Raw genomic sequence first — 24,830 nt, 5'->3', positions numbered from 1 at the left:
GTTTTTGATCATTGATTTGAACGTCCTAACATAGGATCCTGACATCCTGACAGAGCGGCAGGTCGGTCAGTAAGGGAGGCAAATCCGGCCAAAAAGGAAATGAAAATGAAAACAATAAAATGTGCAAACCTCTTTTTGCCATTTCTTTTTCCAAACATCTGCACAAATATCCTGCTGAAATTAATAATGAAATGCCTTCATTTGCAATTTCGTTTTTCACATTTGTGACAAAAATAAAAATAAACTGAAAACGCCTATTCGTCATTTCATTTTAGGCGTTATTCTGGTTTTTCACGGCCAAATCTAAAATGAAAAAGCAAAAGAAAACACAAACTTCACTGTGGCTTTGGCTTTTCTTTCTTTTATATCGAGATACACCATAGTTTTCTAAGTCATATGAACCAGTCTGTGCTTGACCAGTCTTGTGTTTGGCCTTTGACATGTTATTGTTTTCATTTTCATTTCCTTTTTGGCAGGATTTGCCTCCCGTAAGTCAGGAGTACCAGAAATACGTAAATTCTTCAAAGCTGCAATGAGGAACTGATGATTCGTTCCAGTTAATCTGACCCTTTTGGAATAAACACAAATGTATAAAATAAATAAATAAATATTATACATAAACAGTTCAAAGTGTCAGTATCAGTAATATCAGTACGGCAATACACATCACAGCTGCGGGAAAGAAAACCTCGTATCTCCATTCTTCATATAACGCCTGTTGTCCTTTACATTGTATACAAATTTCATGATGAATGGACCAAAAGAACCAGCCCAAAAATCTGGTTCCATTCACTCACAGTAAAATTAAACCAAGGTTTCTTCTTCTCCTGTAAAGTTACCATGTTGGAGATGCGAGGTTTTCTTCCGAAAAGCGATATGATACTGTAAAGTTAGGAGTTCTCATACCGAAATTACACCCCTTCGTTAAAGCTGCTAAGGCTGAACACTCTGGGGTGGAGATGCATCATCAATCACCGTGAAGCGGATGAGCTGATCTGGGAGCAGCACAGCGGCTATTCTAGATGTGCAGTGCTGAAAACGTGATCTATGTAGACAGTAAAGAGGAACAGCGTTGAAGTGCCGGTTTCCTCTGCGTTCTGCAGCGATGTTGATGTGTAAAGCCTGCCAACATTATCATTCTCACGCCCTCTGAAACCTTCCAGACGAGCTAATCTACCAAGGACACTACACCCTCTTACATTCCCCCAGAGATACGAGTGCAGCTTCGGCTCAACCAGGGCGTGAGCTGCTGTGTTTCCTATCACGGTATAAAAGATGCCCGGGGCTTCTTTTAATGTTGGATTGTTCATTCGGAGCAGTTTGGATCGACAAGCGCTTGTAATAAATAATTTAACAGTAACAATACAGCATTTCTAATGTATTAATCAGGTTCCAATTCAGGCGGTCAGTTGCTGAAAGATGTCATTTGTGAGACAGACTAAACCAAAATCTCTGAATTGTTTGGGTTTGTTGGCGAATGTTCTTTACATATCAAATAAACGCAGTGTAGCCGAGTTTTTGTTCGACCTTAAAGGGTTAATGTTTACCGAACTACTGGATTTGCTCTGATCAGGAGTAAATATCTAGTGATGTATGTCTACAAACACAAATATCAATCACTTCGCTCCTCATTCTGATTTTTCTCAAAATATGACTTTTTTCCTGAAATATCTTGACTTTTTCTCCAAGTATCATGACTTTTTCCCCCCTGAAATACTTTTTTATTTTTATTAACAGTGGCCCTAACCCTGAACACCATGTTTCTCTGTGAAACAGAGCGGATGTGAAGGATTGTACTTTCGTTAGCGCAGATTCGTCTGTCGAGCTTAAGCGCACAGCAGAGAGCATCCCAGCAGAAACGCAAAGAGCAGTGAAAGTCGGTCTGGTCTTCTTCTGACGTCGCCGTTTCTTGAGTTACTGTCTGTTGGTGTGACTGGACGATCTGTTAAACACACACAAACAAAAAACAAGATGCAGAACATTTTCACAAACTGGTGAAAGAAACGGTGAATTGGAGTCAAGTCGGCACAGTGCTGACTGTCATTTCCTTACAGGGAAGTCAAAGTCATCTGTCTGTGGTAACTGACCGCACAATTGGAGAAGCAGCAGACAGAAAAACATGAACTCTTGTGAAAGAGGCCATGGAAACGTTTACAGATATATACACTTGAAAAACATGTTAGGGTTGCAGTTTATTCAGATTTAAAAGTTATTCTTGAGCCTCGATTTACAAATATTGGTTTTCAATTCAATTATCTAGAATTCCAAGCACCACAGAAGCGTGTAGAGTCATGTGTGAAGGCTGAGGCCATATTTTGAGGTAAAAACATGTTTTTTTCTGCAATCATCTAAACAAATATATGAATTAAAAGACACAATCTCTAATGGTCTCTCCAGAATGTGTTCTTCAGGACGTGTATTGCTGGAGAAGCAGAGCGTGACCCTTACAGATCATCTCATGCAACTCATTTCTCCCAATTCTTGAATTCAGTGAAATCGATGAATATGAGTTGCTTCAGAATAAGATTTTAAAAGACACAGCCAGTTCATTCTCAAGCCACGTTTGTTTACGTTGTCATGAACCACTGCACTTTGAATATGAAGCCAAAGATGTCATGCAGAGCTGATGCGACTATTACAGCTGTCTGCAGAGGTCTGAATACCTTCCACTCAGATTTGTTGATTTTCTAAGTCAAAATAAGTTAATAGATCCTCTACAGAGCACAAGCTTGCCTATAGAATACAAAGTGTGCCATAACTTTAACACATACGGCTGCGTGTACTGTGGAAAACATCTGTTAGACAAGTTCTGCAAGTTGTACATCCTGGTCAGGTTTTTTCTTTTAACTTGGTTCGGCTGCGGTGAATAAAACTTGCATGTATTACACCATTTAGTGGATCTTGCGCAATCAGTTATTTGGATATTCATTTTGCTGTGATACACTGTGATTTATTATTACTCTGAACAGCAACTTCAGAAATGGATATAAACACAGGGTGATTCAAAAAGATTCATCCGATTTCAAAATGACTTATTTCACTTGTAAATCATTACAGAACCAGGCAGTAGAGACTGATCCCATTTCAACCGTGAGGTGTCTAGGAACCAATCACAATCCACCTGGAAGACGGCTCCTTCAGTCTGAGAGGAGATGAGACCCCTGAGCAGAAAGCGTTCTGCGTTCTCCACGTCAATCAGAGTGAATCCGTCAGAACTGTGATTTTTGAGGGCAGTGAAGCTCCAGCAGCTCAGAGCGTTCGGCGCTGGTTCCTCAGCACTGGATGATCTCCGAAATCCCACTGAAAGAGCCGTGAGAGCAGCGACGCCCGACACGCTCAGGCCAGTCTGGGATGAGTTTGACTGTGGTGTTGATGTCGTCCGTCCAGCTGGAGGAGGTTCAGACTGAGACCATGTAGAACTACATAATAAACTTTATGCTCATTTAAACCGTTTACAGCTCACTGCACTGATCTGTAACGATTTACAAGAGAAATCGATCATTTTGAAATGGGATGAATCTTTTGAAATGAGATGAATCACTCTGTATTTTGTTATTGTCCAGCCCATCACAGTCACTGTAAACTAAACTTATTAGATTCTTTGGGTTCTCTGGAGAACCACAGAAAAAAATAAATAAATAAAGCACAAATAGAGCAAAGAGAGGCTGCTGCTTATTATACAGCAAAACTAATGATTGGCTACTGCAGATATGGATCAAAATTTACTGAGCCTAGTCGAGTTTTGTTGAACCGGCGCTGCTTTCCAAAGTCTTGGCTGCATTTCTCGGCCGCTCCAAAGTGAAGGGCCCTTCGTATACAGCCAAAAATACAGCCTACGTTCGGAGTGATTTCAAGGGTGCATTTCCTTCCAGGCCTTTGATTACTCTGGTGACGTCACCAGGACTGTTCCATTTGTGTGACCAACAGGCTACTAAGGAGGAGCCTTCATAGGACAGTCCTACCGAGGACCTGCACCACCTCAGCTACAGCCAAGGCTCTGGAACGCAGCTCTTGAGTAAGAAGTTCATGTGACTGGTGAGTACTGAAGAAGGCTGATGGTGAGAAAGTGTCCAAATTCACGTGTACTCTGATATTTATTAAACTAAAGAGCTCATTCATGCTCAGCACTAGATCAGTGAGGGAGCAGGGATCCATTCATAGCCATGTGTCGCTATAACACAGGGGGCCAAGGAAAATCACACTAGTGGGGCTGTACTAGAAGGGCTGGAGTGTTTCTTTAGCATAACCATTTCACCACTGAACACAATCTACAACCTCTGTTAATCATTCACAGCAGGAGCGACCTTTCAGACTACAAACCTAATGTTTGAAGACAACTCATACGCACCTTTGACAGTCAGCTGTACTTTGTTTTTGGCGTTGACGTTAAGAAGGAAGCAGGTGTACGTTCCTCCATCACTCTTCCTCACATCGCGGAGTTTGATGGAGAAGTTTCCCTTTGTCCACTCAGCTGGAAAACTGTCCACTCTGTTTTTGTAGGATGTGGCCTGCTCATCAAAATTCACGCTGCTGTCCATGATGTCGTACACAGTGATGGTGTCTCCAAATCTCCAGAACACACTGACTTTACCCAGCAGGGCCTCATGACTGTTTGAACACGGTAAGATGACGGTGTCTCCTACAACGGCTTGAACATCCTGCAAGGACACTGAGAGAGAGAGTGAGAGAGAGAGAGAGAGAGAGACCAAAACAGACAACCATAAAACTGTAAGTGTCCGGGCACAGTCTGGCTTTTAGTTCTCCGTGTGCTGCTTATTTCTTAGTGAAACCTCAGTGAAGCTCTAGTCCGTTAAATCTTTGTTTATTTGTTTGTAAAATGTGCTCACCTTTCTGTATCAGCAGCAGGAACACTAAGGGCAAACAGCATCTGACGAAGAAGTCAGAAAGTCAGTCATTCATTCAAAACAATCTGTGAACTATACTGCGGTTCCTGTCATGCCACGGCACGCTCAGGTCCTCCTGCTTGTAGAAACAGGTTCTGAATAGGCTGATGATGATGTCATTTTGTGGAAAACATGTAAACATCTCCTGTATGTTGTTCAGTAGGGCTGGTAGTGATGATAACACACACACACATACCTTCTAAGCTGCTTCTCCTTCTGGGTTGTGGAGAGATGATGCCACTATTAATAGTTACTAAGGCAGCATCTGTTAACTGGAGCCAAAGTTGGGCCACTCCTAGTCATGGGATCATACTGTGTACCTATGCAAAACTAGCTTAGCTGCGTTTCTCCTGGTTTTAAACCGCCCTCAGGCATCAAAGCCTGACAGGATAATCATTACGCAACTGCTTTCACAACCGCATTTCAAAAGGTCTTACTCCAGTGACGGCCCAGCCAAGGCCGCTGAAACTCCTGGACGCTCGATCAGTGGCTCAATTTCCTTACTCTGTTCAGTGGATGGGCAGCATTCCTCACAATGCAGACTGAGGTACTGAAGGACAGACTCAATCCCAGTCTTCACACTGGGGTCACCAGCAGCACACCATGCCCAAACAACTGTGAGGGCAATCTGAACCAATCAGATTCACTCTTTCTATACCAATAGTTTGGCTGTGGGAAAAAAGCAGCTCAAACTTCATAGGAAAAGCCAACATATGAAAACAACTGGGACAAGCAAGAAAAACCCCTGGAAAATCCAGGGAACTTGGACAGGTGGCAAACCTACTTAAAGCTGCTGTTTACCCATAACTGAGAAAGGAGTCAGCACAGTTTGGTGAGCATTCCAGCCAAACCTGGCTTCATCTGAGGAGCTTAATGATGTATGTGGGAGCTGACAAGTGTAGGAATCCGGCCCTCCAGCTCTGGAATTCCCACCTGACGCATAATGTTAAGGTTAAGGTGTCCAGCTGGTTATGGTGGATATACAAAGGAAAACACTTAAGTAGCCCAATATGGATATTTTAAACAGTGTCGGGTTACCTGGACCTGATTTTCAGGGGTCAGTAGGTTAGGTGGTCTTGTTTGGGCTGCTGGAAGTAAACAGCTATTTTAGTAGCTAAGCTAGCTAACTAACTAAGACTAGCCAGCCAACCGCCAAGCTACATTTCGGATGTTGTGACCACCAAACTGGCCGTTCGTCAAGGAAGTAATATCTGTAATATGGTGTTAAATGTAAATCCTGGCTTGCTGTGTCTCAGGATAGTTAGCTAGCTGAGCTCAGCTACATTGCCGATATTTATCCTGAGGTTTTTGGTACTTCTGGTTAGCTCCGTTAGCTTCGCTGAGGAGGAATTCCCCCAAAACAAGGCCTGATAAATACAGACAGACCTGTAACCTCACGAGAACCTTGCTTTTCTACCTCACACAGAAGGCTTACCTGATTTTTCCCATTTCATATATCTGTTTAAACACTTTATGAGGAATAAAATAACGAAAAAATCCTTTGGTGGTCAAATTCTTACTCTCTGGAGCTGAGCGGCGCATGCGCTAATATCTACGGAAGCGTACGTAACAGAAAACTATAACGTTAGTGGACCTCAAAAGGTGGACGGAGCTCATGAAGTGGGTAGAGAGGGAAATACAAAATAAAAGTCTCTAATAAAGTGGACGGTCGGTGTATGGAAAGAATAGAGCAGCAGGACGGAGAGCGCCTTTGCTCGAGAACCGTCGTCTAAAGGATGTACTGAGTATTCATGTCTCCAGGGCTGAACTCAACTGGACAGACAGACAGATGCCAGTGTCCTTGTTGGTCCTAACCACTGATACCCGTTCCTAGACGCCTTATTGTCCACTGATCTCTATCTGAGGGGATACGTCTGCGCGTCCGCCATGTTGGAGTGGTCAAGATCTGCTTGTGAACAGATTCATTTGTATTGAGAGACGAAGAGTCTTGGGATTGAATCAGCCACAACTTTCTTTAATCTCACACACTTTAGCAAATATATATATATATATATGTGTGTGTGTGTGTGTGTGTGTGTGTGTGTGTGTGTGTGTGTGTGTGTGTGTGAATCACTTCTAATCTGAATATACATAAAATAATCCCCCAGAACACTAAGAAGGATGAAGCTGAAGTTGGCTTCCTATTCGGCAGGTTAGATTTTGTTTTTAGCTCTTACTTAAAGTGAGTTTTCTGGTAACAGCAGGAGTTCAAACACCTCAAACACCTCAAATGATTTAATGAAAATCTCCATTCCAGTCAATGGCTGACCTGAGCTTAAGACTGAACTTGACCTCCTAGACTCAGCATAACTATAAATGTGGAACCAAAATTTCTCAAGGGGCCTTTTTAAACTTCCATAAAAAAGTCTGTGCGCTCATACTGTCTTTCTGTGTTTAAAGGGGAAGTTAGGATGTAAACAGAGGCGTTCAGAACGGAAAGGTTTGGTGTAAAGTGCTCTGTTCTTGAGAAACAGTCAGAATAATTCAGAACGGTGGTGATAGGAACCAGACGTCTAAGGATTAGGCTGCTTTTACACATGCCACTTTAATTGCTTGAAACTTAAGTGAAACTATCCTGCAACTTACTTGAAACTCAGCCACAACATTGTGTCTCAACTTCAGGAGACAGCCCATCAAAATGTTGATAATGCATCGTGTGATCATGTCAAACAACATCGTTTCAAATGATGGATTCCACTGAGTCTACAAACAAAAGAGAATGAAATAGGGTGGTTTATTGGATGATGGAAAATGAGTGTACTAAAGTTTGAGGTGCTAATTTGGCTGACTGGTGGAGCACTCTCATGCATGCAACGTCGAATTGCTTCAAAACACAAAGTTGCGCGATTGTTTCACCATGTCAAGCCAGCCTTAAAGCTGCTCCTTAGAAAGTTACTACATTAAAAGTTTAAGAAGTTGCTGCCTGATGCCTGAGATTTTGTTTGCCAGCATTATTTGTTTACAAAAAGATTTTTAATTCTAAAAAAAGACTGTAAAAGGACCATAAAGAAAATCAAACTAGGTTGGTACTCTTCTTAAGCATTAGCAATGCTGAAAAATGCTTGTACGGTGGTGTGCAAAAGTTTGGGTGCTCTGGTCAAATTACATTCAGTTGTTTTTTTTGTTTTTTTAACTTAACCCTCTGTAAGCAAAAGCTGTTGTGGAAAGTAGGAAAGTTCTGGAAAACAGAACCAGAAACCCCGTAGCTTAAGAGACCCAGCAGAGATCAACTCAGACAAGGACGCAAGACTCAAGAGAGCAGCAGTGTCTCAATATCCCACAATTCTTTAGCTGAATAAACACTGCAACAGAAAAGACTCCGCTTTGTGTCTGAACGAGGCTTCTATGCCATGCTCTGGTCCTCCGTTTGCAAAGGGCTCACTGGAACATGTTCTGCATAGACTGACAACTGATGATAATCTCATTTTGTGTATATAATAAACATAACCATGCCAACATCTGCTGTCACGGTGGATGTTGCCCAGGGGAAAAGACATAGTGAACCAGTTTATATGAACCTTCCATCTGTTTAGGCTGCGTTTGTAAAGATGAGCCAATGTTAGTTTAGCCACACCTGGTTATAAGATAGTTGCTCTAATGCAAAACTTGTAGGCAGCTTTGTTCCCGGTTTAAACAGCCCTCTGACTTTTAACACAGGATAATTATTACACAACTGGTTTCACAACCGCGTTATGAAATGTCTTACTCCAAAGTGATGGTCCAGCCAACCTCAGATGATGCCACCTCAGCCTGTGAAACTCCTGGACGCTCAGCCAGTGGCTTGATTTTTTTTACTTTAGCTGTTCTCAAGTTCAGTTCTCTGAGTTCAGTTCAGATTCAGAAACTAATCTCAGTTATCATGTTGAAGTCCAGCCTAAACATGTTAGAAATCATTGAATACAAATGTTTTAACTGGATAAGAAGGACATAAAGTGTCACTGAGGCGAAGCACCAGCATGCAGTACCCCATAGGACATCCTGCTGGCCTGAACGCACATGGAAAATAGTAGAAAGGTTAGTAGCTCCCCCTTGTGGACAATCTTCTTAAACATGAGTGAAAAAGCCTCTAAAACGAAGAAGTTTAAACTTTATAAAAAATACTAATGTATGAAAATGCTTGGATGACCATTTATATCCAGGAATGGAGGTTAAAGTTTCCTGGACAGGCAAGCAAATCCTGGACAATCCAGGGAAATCCTGATCAGGTAGTAACCCAACTTAAAGCTTCACATATATTGTTAGGGTTAAGATATCCACCTGATAATGGCTAGTGTGAGTATTCATAGGAAAAATAGTCAAACATGGATATTAACTGTACACTGTAGGTACATTAAGCTGATTTCCAGGTGTCAGAAGATGTTCTCATTTGGCCTGCTGCTGGTGTCAGCTAACTAACTAGCTACTGATGTTCTTCACAGACTAGTTAGCTACAATTGAGATGGGTGACCAACTAATTGGTTATTTGAAGGAAATTGAGTATAATGTATTTTGGTATTGTCGGGACCAAAGAGCTCCCCGTCCTTCGCTCCGAAGTTCCCTACGGTGTGGAAAAACTTTTAAAAAACTATTAAAAAACTATTAAAGTTTTAAAGGAAAATACTACAAAGACAACATATCAAATGTCGAAACTGAGATATTTTATTCTTTTTTGAAAAATATTTGCCCATTTTGAATTTGATGCCAACAACATGTTCCATAAAGTTGGGAGGGGGCCTGTTTACCGCTGTGTTTCTTTACCTCTTCTTTTACGAGCCCTCTGTGTTTGGGAACTGAGGAGACTGTAGTTTTGAAAGTGAAATGTTTTTTAAACCATCATGAATACTGGCTTTTGGGCTGTGCACTGATAACAAGCTGAGTGGTCTTTAGCCTGGAGGACACAGCGTCCATAATTAAAATGAAAATAAAAAGTTCAAATGTTGGTTTGTCAGACCACAGAACACTTTTCCTCTTCCCCGCAGTCTATTTTAAATGAGCTCAGGCCCAGAGAAGGTGGCAGCGTTTCTGGATCCCATTTATATTTGGGTTCTTCTTTGTGTTCTAGAGTTTTAACAGCATTTGTGGATGCAGTGATGAACTGTGTTCACAGACAGTGGTTTTCAGAAGTGTTTCTGAGCCCATGCAGTGATTTCCTTATATACAGAGATTTCTCCAGATTCTTTAAATCTTTGAATAATTTGATGTACCTTAGATGATGAAAAGCAGAAGTTCTTAGCTCTTTTACCTTGAGAAATGTTATTCTTGAATTTTTGCTCTATTTTTTGGCATTATACAACTTTCCCAGTCTTTTATTGCCCCCTTCCCAACTTTTTTGGAATGTGTTATTGGCATCAAATTTAAAATGGGCAAACATTTTTCAATAAACAATAAAATGCCTTGGTTTCAAATATAGGGTTTAAATTATTTTCACATCATTGCATTTTGATTTTATTTACATTTTGCAGTGTCCCAACTTTTTCAGAAATGGGGTTTACATTTTACATTTTTACATTTATGTTGATTCAGCCATGCAAATGGCTTAGATGGCTAAACAAAATTATTCAGATGAATTTGATGTTTCTGAGAAAGTTACAGAGTCAGAATTGTTCGCAGTGGACGTCTGGACAGTTTAACGCCTTTAAGTCTGGCTGGTTGGTGGGTGGAATGTCCCTTTAACCCACATAAAATATTGAATACCTGTCTTGTAGCTCCACCTTGCCGGTCCCAAAAATATCCAGCCAAGAGTAGTTCTGTGGTCAGAAACCAACCACTGACAAAGAGCTAGAGATGAGCCTCAGTCTCTAACTGTACACCAGCAAGGTGGAGCTACAACACAGGGGTTTCTGATAAAGTGGCCGGTGAGTGCAAAGTAGGCACAGCTCAAAGATGATGCCAGAACAGTCCTGAGAGAACCTTATTATTGATATTATTATTGATCTGTGGTTTACTCAACAAGGTCAACTTAGGCTTCAGCCAAAGAATCAGTTTTCAAATAGAAATTATTCATAAATTTGATCAACCCTCTGTAAATGCTATGCAGCTGGTTCCGTCTCTCGCTGGACAGACATGCAGAAATAAAACAACAGAAAAGCAGACAAAAGCAGGAGGTTGTCTGGTCTCATTTGAACGTTCTTGTTCTTCGGCTCAGATGGAACTGGACGAGCTCTCGTTGTCTCTGTGGAACACAGTCACAGAACAATTCATTAGACGACGAAAGATGACAATTCCAGCACTGGAAAACAACAATTCTGAAATTTAGCCACAGGCATAAATTTAGGGGAGTGGGCGTGTCCCTTTTTTTTGGGGGGGGATGAATTCTCCCGCCTCTCCACCCCCAAAAATAATTAGCCTTCAACACATCCTGACTTTGCTTTATAACAGTGTTGTCATTGCTTTTGACCTAAAAATATACTTATTTTAAATCTGGACTTTTTAAAATAACTACGGTTTAAACAGGGAGGATCTCTGGCGCGAGAGGTTTGTCTTATATACAGTCTTTGTTTTGGTATAAATCCATATTATTTGCCATATCTTTACATCCCTGTGTACAGACTCATGGGAAGTGCAGTCCATACTGAAGTACATGTATTCATACCTATGTTTCTATTGCTGATCACAGGAAGATTGATTCAACTGTAGTTGCAGTAATTTAGTGTTTAAAGGTAGAAAGTTTGGCATATTAAATAACCATTGAATGTCAAACTCTTAAGGTAACATGTCGCTGCTATAATTTTAGTGGATATTCCATTATTGACAACATGTGGTTTGTTGCCCTGAAGCAGCCATTTAGTAAAATGTTTTTTCATTTCCTTGATTATGTGTAACACCAATGATGATCAGTTACACCAGTGACTCTTATGGAGAGACAGAAAAGTGGACGTAAGAAGACAAATAAAGTTATTACTATTGTTAGTTTTTTAATTCTTTCTTAAAATGAAAGTCATATATTTGTGGTATATTTCTTTACTGTTCAATTGATCAAATGAACACATTTGTCTTTTAGGAAAGGTTTATTTAAGAGAATAACCTTCAGTGGGAATGTGACAATCAATAGGAGACAGCCACTGTAGGAAATTAACTGGACAGTAGATGGCAGCATGGAGCCAGGTGTGGCTTATTTTAGGGGAAAGTAAGCAGTGATAGGTGCAGTGGAGGATCTTTAGACTTGTTAGTATCCGTTTCCCATCTTTACTCAAAAACACAGTCTCAAAAATCCAAAATCTAAAAAAAAACATGATAGCTTACAAAACCTAGCAAAAGTATCAAAGGGAGTCCAGACTTCAGATGCAAGTCAAAGTCCACCATAAATCCAATCAATGTGGAGCTACATGGCTCAGTAAGCAGACAAACTGGCAGTACTTCACAGACAGCATGTGATGGTGCGGGTCCTCATAAAAGGAGGTAGATGAGCTCTTCGTCTTGATTGCAACTGTGACGATGATGATGATGCAAATAATGTAATAAAAGAAGCTACTTCTTTGTTCTAGTTCTAGTAAACTTTGTGTATTAATAATTATAATAATAGGCACAAAGTATGACTAATAAAGGACCAGGATAAAAATCAATGTTTTTAAAAATGACATGAACTTAGAAAGGATGAGAATGAAGAAGTGATTGAAGCACCAATGTAACAAATAAGCAGACCAAAGTTCAAATTTAAAAGAGAATAATATACAGACAGACATTTAAACTGCTGTGAAAACTACATGCAAATTAGATAAAACACAGATTGCTCAGCCTTAGATTTTCACTGTTTCTCTGTGATGAATTCAGCCAGGGTAGCGTAGATGGTCTAGAAAACTGGCTGACCACTTTGACTTTTCTACTGTGAAGTGAATGAAAATATCACCATCTAATGGACTGAATGAAGTTTTGACATGACCAAGAAGATCGTTCCACCCCAGCACTAGTTTAAAGGAAAATCCACAAATTTTTCACAATTTCTGCCTAGTTTGATCACTGTTAATAGCAGATGGTCACATTAAAATTGGGCAAATGATTTAGTGAGACAAGGAATTGAACACAGGGAACTGAACCCAGGGCTGCCTAGTGCTTGGACCCCGCTGATTGCCATTTGCAGCTACATATAAATTTATTCTTAGCACTCTTGAACATGAGTGTAAGCCGCTTTGTGGTCATTTCTACAGACTCAGACAGAGCCTTAGCAGTGGGCGTAGTTCTTGCACTTTTTGTATGTGTATTAATAGCATATTGTTTATGATAATTAGCTTAGCATTAATGTTCAGGACACTTTATTTAAATCTTAACCATGTTGATTGTATTTGCTGTCTCTTTGCTCAGAGAGATCCAAGCATGACCACCTGGCATAGTCATATGTTCCTGTTTCATCACTTAACCTAGGCATATAAATCAGTGTCCTTATAGTGTGTTTCCGTTTTTTTAAAGGGAAGTTTTTCAAAATTTCCACATAATTAAACTAAACCTGCACACAAAGCCTGGTCCCATTTCACCCCTCGCCCCTACCACTGAGCCCTAACCCTCTGTTTTGCACGTTCACATCTAGCGATATGGTGTCCCGATTCTTGTTGAGATAGAGGGGTGGGGTGAAATGTTGGGGCTACATGGCCCTCCAAACGGAGTGTTATGAGAAAAAAATAGAAAAACCAGCAACACGGAGAACAAGAGACCAAAGAAACCCACAAATGTGAGAATTTTCTTCGTTAAAAAATTACGATAACCATTGTAGTATCATAGTTTAATGTTGATTCAATGTATTATGGTCATTTTCTTCATAACAAGCATAAAAAAATCAACAATAGTATGCTAATGTCTTGGTAGCTAGCTAGCCAATTTTCCCATTCCACCTTAAATAGCTCAGTAGTTCTGCCGCCTGAAGCACTAGAATGTAACTGCTGTGCCATTTAAGGTGGAACGGGAGAATTCCAACAAGAATAGCTGACTTCAGTTTCGTATTACCAAAAAATTAGGGTGGGCGATAATAAATAATTGTCTTACACCCCCTCTTTGAAAGCACATTGCTGCTGTCGGAAAAAAAACTTATATCTCCAAAATGGTAACTTTACAGGAGAAGGAAAAAAACCACTTGTCAATAGAACGAGACTTTTTTCCAAGTCTTTTTGGGTTGTTTCTTTGGTTCATTCATCATGAAATGTACACACAATGTGAAGGGCAACAGGCATTTTCAGATTATGGCAAAACCTGAAAAACGGAGATACGACGTTTTGTTCCAACATGTTCAGTGAAAGATGAATATATTCACTATCACCAACATAACAAAGCACAAAGCAAACAGTGAACATTTCCTGTGTTTACTGTATGCACAGCTGCATGAAAAGTTTCCTGAATTTCTGGAACTAACTAGACTTCTGCACAGTTGGCTTCTAACATATTCAAAAATGTTCCTAATAATTTTCGCTATATTAATTATTGCATATTAAGTGTAAAATCTTATCCTGTATTCATTAATGCTCTTGTTTTGCTTTTGTTTTGCATTGTTCTGCTGAAGAGGAGGATGAGTTCCCCTTTGGAGTTTTGGCTCCTCTCGAGGTGTTTTCCTCTTGCTCTAAGGGAGTTTTTCTTGGCGTGCTTTTCTTGGTGGGCTTGGACACAGATCTTTGGTAAAAGCTGCTAAAGCTGCTTTGGTAAACGCCTGTTCTAAAAAGTGCTTTATGATTAAACTTTGACTTAGCTCGACTAAGTGGGGTGTCATTGATTATCTATTATCTGTCTCCATTGCTACCATAAATTTAGTAATACCTTAAATCTGCTAGGGCAGATTAATTTTCCTCTTTTGATTCAAAGCTTTTGCTAAAGCATTGAAAAAATTAAGAGGAAGGAGGGGGCTTTCAGGTATCATATTTTTATATGTATATTTATGTAGTGATTAGACTAAAATTTCTTATTTTATTCATATACAAAAAAATGAGCCAAGTATATCTTACAGTCATTAGCCTTTTGATTTGTATAAGAATTACTTTTAGTACAGTTCTGTTAAATGTTATTTGAGTTAGCACCCTGGGCCTGGCCTGAGAGAGGTTTTCCAGTGGAGGTCTTCAATCAGCAAAATAAACAGGATGGAATTAACATTCCTCCTAGCCGTACCACTTCCGATCTGCTAAATTATACAATGACTACCACGTTGATAAGATTTCAACAAACATGAACACTGTAAGCAGAAGAGAGACTGAACTACTGACATTATTCTTGCAGTACTACTCTTACAAAACTTCTGCTACAACACTACTGTTATAACCTTACCCTTACAATCTGACTGTTACAGCATTACTCTAACAACACCACTCTTACAATACCACTGTTACAACATCACTGGTACAGCATGACTGTTACAACATTGCCCTTACAATACTACTGTTACAACACTACTCTTACAATATCACTGGTACAACATGACTGTTACAACATAGTCCTTACAATACTACTGTTACAACACTACTCTTACAATATCACTGGTACAACATGACTGTTACAACATAGTCCTTACAATACTACTCTAATAATACTTCTGCTACAATTTTATTTTTACAACATGATTGTTAAAACACTGCTCTTACAGTACTACTGTTACAATATTACTCTTACAACACTACTCTTACAGTACTGTTACAATACTACTGTTACAATATTACTCTTACATTACTACTGTTAGAATACTACTGTTACAAAATTACTCTTACAGTACTCCTTCACAATATTATTCTTACAACACTACTCTTACAGTACTAGTGTTACAATACTACTGTTACAATATTACTCTTACAACACTACTCTTACAGTACTGTTACAATACTACTGTTACAATATTACTCTTACATTACTACTGTTAGAATACTACTGTTACAAAATTACTCTTACAGTACTCCTTCACAATATTATTCTTACAACACTACTCTTACAGTACTAGTGTTACAATACTACTGTTACAATATTACTCTTACAACACTACTCTTACAGTACTACTGTCACAACACTACTCTTAGAACACTACTCTTACAGTACTACTGTCACAACACTACTCTTAGAACACTACTCTTACAGTACTACTGTTACAATACTACAGTTACAATATTGCTCTTACAACACTACTCTAAAATTATTACTGTTACAATACTACTGTTACATTACTCTTACAATACTACTCTCACAATACTACTCTTACAACATTACTCTTACAGTACTACTGTAACAATACTACTGTTACAACATTACTCTTACAGTACTACTGTAACAATACTACTCTTACAACATTACTCTTACAGTACTACTGTAACAATACTACTGTTACAACATTACTCTTACAGTACTACTGTTACAAATATTTCGCTGCAAGCCTAGCTGTGTGCAAGGATAAAGTAATAATTGTAGGAGATTTTAATATCCACTTTGAGAAGACAGATGACCCACTAAAAAGGCATTTACTTCAGTTTTAGACGCTGTTGGTATTACCCAGAATGTAACAGTGCCTACACACTACTGTAGTCATACTTTAGATTTAGTTTTGGCACTAGGTCTTAACATAGACAAGCTTAATATCCTCAGCAATCTCTGACCATTACCTAATTTCATATGAGCTGTGTCTTAGCTATAATATATATATGTCCCCTCGCTATTCTACAAAGCACTCAATAAAACCTTTTACCGCCCTACAACTTATAGAAAACCTTCCAGAACTATCAACCCCAGTCTCCACTCCATCAGACCAAATGGAGTTAGATTTACTAACTGATTATTTAGAAAATACCTTTCGATCTACTTTAGGAAATGTGGCGCCACTTAAAATAAACAGAATAAGACAGAAAATGCCCCATGGTACAACAATAAAACCCGGACCTTAAAACAAACAGCTCGGAAACTAGAGCGGAAATGACACCAAACCAAGCTGGAAGTGTTCCACTCTGCCTGGAAGGACGGCCCTATAGAGGATAGAAATGCTCTCACTGAAGCTCACTCAGCATATCTGGCCTCACTGATCGAGAATAATAAATATAATCCTAGAGTTCTGTTTAGTGTGATTTCCTGAATCACACAAAATCAGGCAGGTACTGAACCAGAAATCCCAGCAACTCTCACCAGTGAGGTTTTTATGGACTTCTATAATAATAAAATTTAAAACATTAGGCAACAAATTCAACCCACAGTATTAAATCCAACTTGGCTGTCATCTGACGTGGCTGATATAAAACAAAACACAGTTTTAGGAAAAAGCCTAGAAACTTTTTACCCACTCCCACAGCTGGAGCTAGAGAAGATTATCTCTTCTGCAAATGGTACAACCTGCATACTCAATGCAATTCCCTCAAAATTACTCAAAGAAGTACTGCCAGTTATTATAAAACCTCTTTTAACTATAGTAAACTCGTCCCTTAGCCTGGGCCATGTACCCAACGCTTCTACATTCTAGACACAGCATAATGAGATGAGTACCACAACTGTGGAAAACATCTTGTGTGGTGCCTTTGCTCAAAACGCAGCACCCAAAGGACCTCAGCAGCTACAGGCCGGTGGCACTGACATCACACCTGATGAAGACCTTAGTCCTTAGACAAGTCTTTAGACAACTCCGCCCTATGGTGAGCTCGTCTATGGACCCACTTCAGTTTACCTACCAGCCTGGCATCGGGGTGGATGACGCCATCATCTACCTGCTGCATGGAGCTCTTTCTCACCTGGAGAAGCCTGGGACTTTGTGGACTGGTGTCTGCGGAATCACTTACACTGGGCAGTTCCTTCAGTGACCGGCCAAGTGTGTGAAGGAGCGCTATCGCAGGTCCTTCCTTCCTGCTGCTGTAAGACTATTCAACCAGCACTGCTCCCAGTAGACCACACACACACACACACACACACACACAATATACACACACACATGTGTGTATATTGTAAGAACTTTGGTTCCACCCACCACTTGCCTCTGACTGTTCTGGACACACATAATCCCAGTCTAGCAACTCATGAGGAACAGAAAGGGAAAATTACAAAGAGGTTCAGCGGCATGAAGCTCTTCTGCGTCATTGGTAGGACAAACATTAGATTTTTTGTCTGTGTGTTTGGCATTTCTTAAGCAGGAATCTATAGCACTCAAATGACACTTGAAAGGGAAGAAAGTCTTTATGGTTTCTGTGGGGCTGGTAAAAGTTTTACTTAAATAAAACTTTGATTTTACTTATTAGGTCTTTCTTAGTGCTGTTGTCTCACAGCAAGAAGGGTCTGGGTTTGATTCCCTTTCTGAGTGGAGTTTGCCTGTTCTCCCCGTGTTTGTGCGGGTTTCCTCCCACGGTCGGGCCAATTGGAGATACTAAGATACTCCAAGGTGCGTGAGAATGTGTATGTCTGTGTCTGCTCTGTGAAGGACTGGCGCCCTCTCCAGGATGAGAGAGGACTCTGGCCATGCGCTCTCGGCCATTTTTTTTTATCCCTTTTGCTTCACTTTCATCCAGAAGCGTCACATCTCATTAGTCAACTGACTCCTCTTGTGTGTATATATACCCTGTGTTTGCACATGTTCACTGTGAAGTCTTGTTCGGTCTACCTGCAGTTTGTATTTCTGATTGGTTTTTTTCTGGTATTTTGATCTTTTGCTTTGTTTGTTCCTGACCAGTCTCTTGGATTTGCCCCTTTGGATCTGTTAGCTATTGTGACCGGCTTTTCTGGTTTTCTGACCCTCTGCTTGTTATGATCTACTCCGAATCTGCTATTAAACCTGCACTTGACTCCTTACCATTAGGTTTCTATTGCTGAGGTTGACGGACAAGATCATATAAAACGTAATGGAGTTCATAAAGAAAGTACTTACACTCTCTTGGTGCTGCATTAGAATGGTGAATATTACTGGTGATGGTAAAATTATTTATAGTAATAAATAAATTAATTATTTGCATTGGTAATAAACAATCATGTTTGAGGTTAGATGGTTTTGCATGTTGAACATTAAGCATGCAACAGCAGACTCCTAACGTAACCTGTCGTTAGCCCGACTGATTGGTAGTTTAGCTTATACCTTTTACAGTCAGATGCACTCTTGTTTGAGTGTTGATAGAGAGGACGAAGCAGTTGTACGTTCCTCCATCCGTCTTCTTCACACCGCTGAGTTTGATGGAGAAGTTTCCTTTAGTCCACTCGTCTGGAAAGCTGTCAACTCGGCCTCTGAATGGCGCACCCTGTTCATCCAACGACGCTCTGCTGTCGATGATGTTGTACACGGTGCCGCTGTCTCTGAATCTCCAGAATACGGTGACTTTATTTGGCAGCTCTTTACCACTGATAAGGCATGGCAAGATGACGGTGTCACCCACAAAACCTTCAATCTCCAGCAGGGAAACTGAAACAGATACCAAAACACACACCAAATCAAAGGTGTCCAGGCACCGTCTGGCTTTTAGTTCTCTGTGTGAAACCTCAGTGAAGCTCTAGTCCGTTAGATCTTTGCTTATCGAGGTGTAAAAAGTGCTCACCTTTCTGCATCAGCAGCAGGAACACTAAGGGCAAACAGCATCTGAGGAAAAAGTCAGAAAACAAAGAGAGGAAAACTTGTTTTGTGCCACAGAAGCCGGCAGAAATACACGGAGCCTGCCGCTAACATACGGCTGTTCCTGTCCCTGCTGTGCTTCTGCTTAGACGCTCAAAGCGCTTGCAGAAACAGGTTCTGCATAGGCTGATGATTCCATTTTGTGGAAGAAACGTGCTAACATTGCAGTAAATGAACACTCTTGAGTGACCCTAACCTTCAGAAGACGAGCCGCAGACGAGCCGTGAGGTTAGCTAAAGGTACGTTACTGACCACGTTTGAGGTTATCTCCGTTATCTCTGCTGACGGAAATGATCAAAACAAGGCCGACTACCTGTAGGATCCTTATTAACAATGTATCTCATCTAGGTTTTTTACCTTGTATTCAATCCTTTACTCATGTTATCCGTGTCATATATGTGGAATTAACTCGACGCTTCTGTGTGTCACACTTCTATGACATCTTCCGGCATACTCGTTCCCATCATGCACCAACACAACACGACTCCAGTTCCCAGAAGTCTACGGGAGATCATGCAACTACTGACCTTGACTTGCGCTCCTACCAGCGCTCTCATTTTGCACCTGTGTGATCTGTCATATGGCTAGGTATCTTTAGTATATAAGCCCGGGCTTAGCGTAGAGAAGATGCGAAGTACTGTATCTCTGATCTTACTGCGCGTCCTTGTTATGACTGTCATTCCGTGTATTGTGACCATTGTTTGGATTCTCTGTTTCCCGTCTTTTTATCTTGCCCTTTGGATACTGTTACCTGAATATCCTGACCTGTGTTTTGACCCTTGGACTGTTTACCGTTTTTGATTTTGCTCACTCCTTGATTTGAGATTAAAACTCTCGTATTGCGATCTGCTCGCGTCTGAATTCTGCTGCAGGGTTACACTGTGGATGCATCGACGAACCCATCCATGTATGTTACGTTACGTGAATATAATTTATTCAATTTTTTTTTCTTTTTCCAGAAACGCTGCAGGCTGCCTATTTTGGGTAACGGACCACTGTCAGTGACACCACTGTATGATATACTTGTACGGGCACCAGAGAACATGCCCTGACCACCCAGATGGTAGGTGGTTACCAGCTGTGTCCTGCTGGTGTATCGCGTGTTTGGCAGCAGTTTTTATTGGGGACTTTTATTGACATTGTTCACATCTGAACAACTTAATAATGCGAAATGTTTGTATTTTAATGAGTGAGATTATTGTTGTGTTTTTTTATATAGTATATTATAGAATTTGTGTTGCACAGTGTAGAATTCGACTTAAGCTAAGTGGCTCTGTATCTGCTATATGGTGCTATATGTAGTATGAAATAAAGATGTCACTCTATAATAAACATCAAAACATGCATGACCTCTTGTTGTGTATTTATTGCACTCTAAGCTGAATTATGCTGCACTGCTTTCTTTAGTCCATTAATGCCCATCTTTTCCAATTGATCAAACCATAAGGCTAAAAATTGAGATTTATCTGTTCATTTATCATATTAAAGTGAGTCTTTGGATCACGTGGGACAGATCATTATCAAAACAACAGAAGATCGAGTCTTGAGTGGGAATAAAAGTGTGAAAATGACACATTTTCAAAACTCAGTAGTTCATTGATGGCATTTGGCTGACGCTCTTATCCAGAGCGACTTACGGTTTTAACAGTTTACACAGGTAGGTGAAGGTGGTGTTAGGAGTCTTGCCCAAGGACCTTTATTGGTGTAGTGTGGTTACCCAGGTGGGGGATTGAACCCCAGTCTACAGCGTAGAAGGCAGAGGTGTTACCCACTACACTAACCAACCACACATCTGTACACTGTAAAAAATGAGGCATTAAAATTACTTGAAAAAATTAAGGCAATAGTTTGCATGGATCTTTCTGAGTTGAATCAACTTTCTGTTCTATTAAGTAAATGCATCCTATCTAAGCCACTTAAAATATACTTAAATAAATTATCACAGTATAACTAAAATTACTATTTTGACTCAACTTACCCCCCCCCCCAATCAACACAAAATATTTAAGTTAAATCTACTTACGTTTTCTAATAAACTCAACTAAATAAAATCAAAATGAATGACTACAAATTCAAGTTGTCCTAACTGATTTTTTTTAAGTTCTACCAACATAGAAAGATCCATGCAAACTCTTGCCTTAATTTTGTTGCTTTTGTATTTCTTAAAATATAAGCCCACTTAACAACCACTCAAATAAATCAATTTCCATACATCAAATATATCTACATTTATTAAAAGTGCAAACAATAAACATGCAGCAAAAGGACTTGCATATGCAGTCCTTAATTCTGTTTACATGAAACATAAAATGTATTGCTTTCAAAAATAATAATATACAAATGTTGGTCACCTGAAAGTCGCCATCATTGACTGTGCTGTGCAGAACTGCTTTCTTTTTTTGTTCCCTCACATTTACTGAATGCATGTCATTGCTGTTCAATGAAAAACATGCATCTCCAAAATAATGACTTTACAGGAGGAGACAAAAATCTTCTTAACTTTGAATGGAAGTTAATCCAAGTCATTTGAAAGCAGGAACTAAATATCCAGCCCCCTGCCCACCGAGTTAGCGTTTAGCGTTTAGCTACTTAGCTCGCTAGCAAAACTACTGGGGTGCCCAAACTTTTGCCTGAGACTGTACAATTAGCTAAATATTACATCTCTTTAACACTTTAATGTTCTGCTCAATTATTTGGTCGAGAACATTTTGAGTCACACAGTGCCATCACGACCATTTGGTAGACGTGGGTATTGTAAAAATTGTCAAAACAAACAAACAAACAAAAAACCCAATTGTTGTCATTATTGCCCGAAATAAAATAAATAAATAAAATGCCAATGCTTTTTTCTTGGTGAGGACATTAAAGGGTTAAAAGGGCTTGCCCACCAGGGGGTTTCTGTACATTCTTACAGTCCTGTAAAAAAAACTTTTTTTTAAACCCTCCATCTTTGTTGTGTACGTCTGCGTGCTTGCGTCAGTACCTGAGGACACGATGGTGCATTTATGTTGCCTCGAAAAAAAAAGAAATCAATAAAAATAAAAAATATGTTGCCTCTGAAAATACGTTAGAATAAGGAATAGATACTGGAAAACAAAACACCCGATGTAACCACGGTATTTCCCGATGCAGAAAGGCTAGAGGAGATGCACCGTAAATTCGCCCGCAAATAAACCCGATGCACGTTGAATCTACCGGTGCAGTCGAATCGCAGACATGTGTGCCGAATCACCGATGTGAATCGGTGAATCTCCCCATCCCTACTACACACTTCTATAACCAGAGAACAACTCAGCATGACTGCATTATCACTGAATAATAAGCCTCAATATGTAATAAACCTGGGACTGGAAGAGCTTAACCGCTCAAAAGTGAGAGGGACCTCTAGTGGTGAGGAGGGGAATCTCCAGAGACAGCAGGAACTTTTGTAGTACAGTTTGTTGTTTTATCATTACCATCAAAAGCATAAAGAAATACAAATAACATTCAATAATCAAAAATGTGCATACATTTATTACCTAAACAGAAAAACATTTAAATAGTGTATAAGACTGACAGATTGTTTAAAAACCCTCGAAAAACTGTGCAAAATGCGGTTTAGAGGCAAAACGCAGTTTCAGTTTTACTATAAGATCACTAAACGTCCCTAATAAAGGGAGAAGACGAGCCGCAGACGAGCTGAGAACCGACCACGTTTGAGGTGGTGTGACCAACTAATTGGAGCAGATTGTGGAGCGAGATGTGTGTTAGCTCCGTTAGCTCTTAAGTCAGAAAACAAAGAGAGAGAAACTTGTTTTGTGCCAAAGAAGCCGGCAGAAATGCACTTCAACATGACCCCAACATGCTGCTATACCTGCTACACCATGAACACTAACATCTCCTGGAAGTGGTTTAAGGTTTGGGGGTCGAGTTTGGGGGTCAGCTGCTGCAGATAAAGAGCAGACACAGTTGGCTGATGCCACCGAACTGATCAGATCTGTTTGAGGCGGCGCGACCAACTAAGAAAACGGAGAATAATGTGGCATGAGAGGTGAATCCTGGTGTGCTATGGTTCATTGTCTCTAGCTGGCTAAAGGTATAGCCACGCTGTGGGTTCTAGTTCAAGCTCTGTTAGGTCTGTTAGCTTCGCTAAAGGAAAACCCCCAAGTAGCAGCAGTTTTGCTGTTTAACTACAGTATCTTGTTTTGTTTTACCTCATACGACATTCTTACCTCATGTTTGTCTGCCGAATGTGGGTTTAAACCAACCAAGAGACCAAAACCTCCAAAGCTTTCCACTTAAACCAAACTGATAGTTTGGTTGCGCGAAGATGCGGAAATACCACGTGTATCAATGTGAAGATAAATGCAGAGACCTTGCATAAAAGTAGTAATAGTAATAATAATAAGAATGAAAAAATATACATATCATTTATTAGATTTTCTTCTTTTTTTTCAGAACTGATGCCTATTTTGGGTAATAGATCACTCCCCGTGACACCACTCTATAAATTACTTGTATCAGCACCACATAAGCTGCTCTGATCGCCCAAAGGGGTGGTGTTATATTTAATATTTTTAATGTATTTGCATTAAAAGACTGACAGATTGTTTAAAAACCCTCCAAAAACTGTGCAAAATGCGGTTTAGAGGCACAGTTTTACTATAAGATCGCTAAACGTCCCTAATAAAGGGGACAATAACTGTATGATAGTTTTATTTCTTATTATTATTTTATATCTTATTATTATTATTAGTTATTATGTAAGTACTGTGTAATAATGCAGTGGTACTATAGACACTGTGTATATATGTACACTAAATTTCCAAAAGTATTCGGTCGTCTGGCTTCAAACTCACATGAACCTGAGTGAGATCCCATTCTTAATCCATAGGGTTTAATATGATGTCGGCTCACCCTTTGCAGCTGTAACAGCTTCAGCTCTTCTGGGAAGGCTTTCCACAAGGGTTAGGAGTGTGTTGATGGGAATTTTTGGCCGTTCTTCCAGAAGTGAATTTGTGAGGTCAGACACTGATGTTGGACGAGAAGGCCTGGCTCACAGTCTCCACTCTAATTCATCCCAAAGGTGGTCTATCAGGTTGAGATCAGGACTCTGTTACAACATTTAAGATACATTTACTTCTGTAACAGTGACTAAATCATTAGTAGTTACATTGTTACTAACTACACAGCTATTAGCGACACATAATATAAGGTGGACCCAAATCCTGCAGCAGGTAACGTCACATTACAGAGAGCATTTATAATAACCTTATTACTACACTCACTTTCAACAAGATCAATACTGAGGCAACAGTAACCAGAACACATCCTGAGGCCTTTCCCTCATTATAAGTGAGGTCAGTGGCTGCATGGGGTCAGTGTCTCTTACACTGTGTTGTCCTGTTTGGTTATTACAGGTCATCTGTGTCCATGTTGCACTGAAGCTC

At 39.9% G+C, this 24,830-nt stretch overlaps 1 protein-coding gene and 1 long non-coding RNA gene across 10 annotated transcripts in view; one reads left to right on the top strand and one right to left on the bottom strand.

Moving 5' to 3' along the window:
- Positions 1 to 20,747, top strand: part of LOC108415513 — a 65,663-nt gene extending 44,916 nt beyond the window's left edge. For 5 of the 7 annotated variants that reach the window (XR_005129657.1, XR_005129659.1, XR_005129655.1 and 2 more), the window contains 3 exons: positions 3,928 to 4,035; positions 4,501 to 4,728; positions 20,361 to 20,747. This is a non-coding gene — a long non-coding RNA (uncharacterized LOC108415513). Of the gene's footprint in view, positions 1 to 3,927; positions 4,036 to 4,500; positions 4,729 to 14,367; positions 14,560 to 20,360 lie in introns of those variants that run through there. The other 2 variants (XR_005129661.1, XR_005129658.1) reach the window with 2 other exon arrangements.
- Positions 802 to 23,707, bottom strand: LOC108417362 (CD276 antigen homolog). 3 transcript variants are annotated; one of them, XM_037534664.1, is made up of 4 exons: positions 23,613 to 23,676; positions 4,848 to 4,888; positions 4,349 to 4,669; positions 802 to 1,942 (listed from the first exon to the last, which is right to left on the bottom strand). In XM_037534664.1, exons 1-4 carry the CDS (start codon positions 23,615 to 23,617, stop codon positions 1,827 to 1,829), a joined length of 483 nt encoding a protein of 160 aa, XP_037390561.1. In that variant the 5' UTR covers positions 23,618 to 23,676; the 3' UTR covers positions 802 to 1,826. The 3 variants fall into 3 exon arrangements, with proteins under 3 accessions (XP_037390561.1, XP_037390562.1, XP_037390559.1); XM_037534665.1 differs by lacking the exons at positions 802 to 1,942; positions 4,349 to 4,669 and adding exons at positions 18,874 to 19,194; positions 19,328 to 19,368 and having other exon boundaries at positions 4,692 to 4,888; positions 23,613 to 23,707; XM_037534662.1 differs by lacking the exons at positions 802 to 1,942; positions 4,349 to 4,669; positions 4,848 to 4,888 and adding exons at positions 10,323 to 11,055; positions 18,874 to 19,194; positions 19,328 to 19,368 and having other exon boundaries at positions 23,613 to 23,706.
- Between the last annotated feature and the right edge of the window lie 1,123 nt (positions 23,708 to 24,830).

Source organism: Pygocentrus nattereri, chromosome 25, assembly GCF_015220715.1.
Source record: "Pygocentrus nattereri isolate fPygNat1 chromosome 25, fPygNat1.pri, whole genome shotgun sequence".
NCBI lineage: Eukaryota > Metazoa > Chordata > Actinopteri > Characiformes > Serrasalmidae > Pygocentrus > Pygocentrus nattereri.
This window is presented reverse-complemented; position numbering and strand designations above follow the sequence as displayed.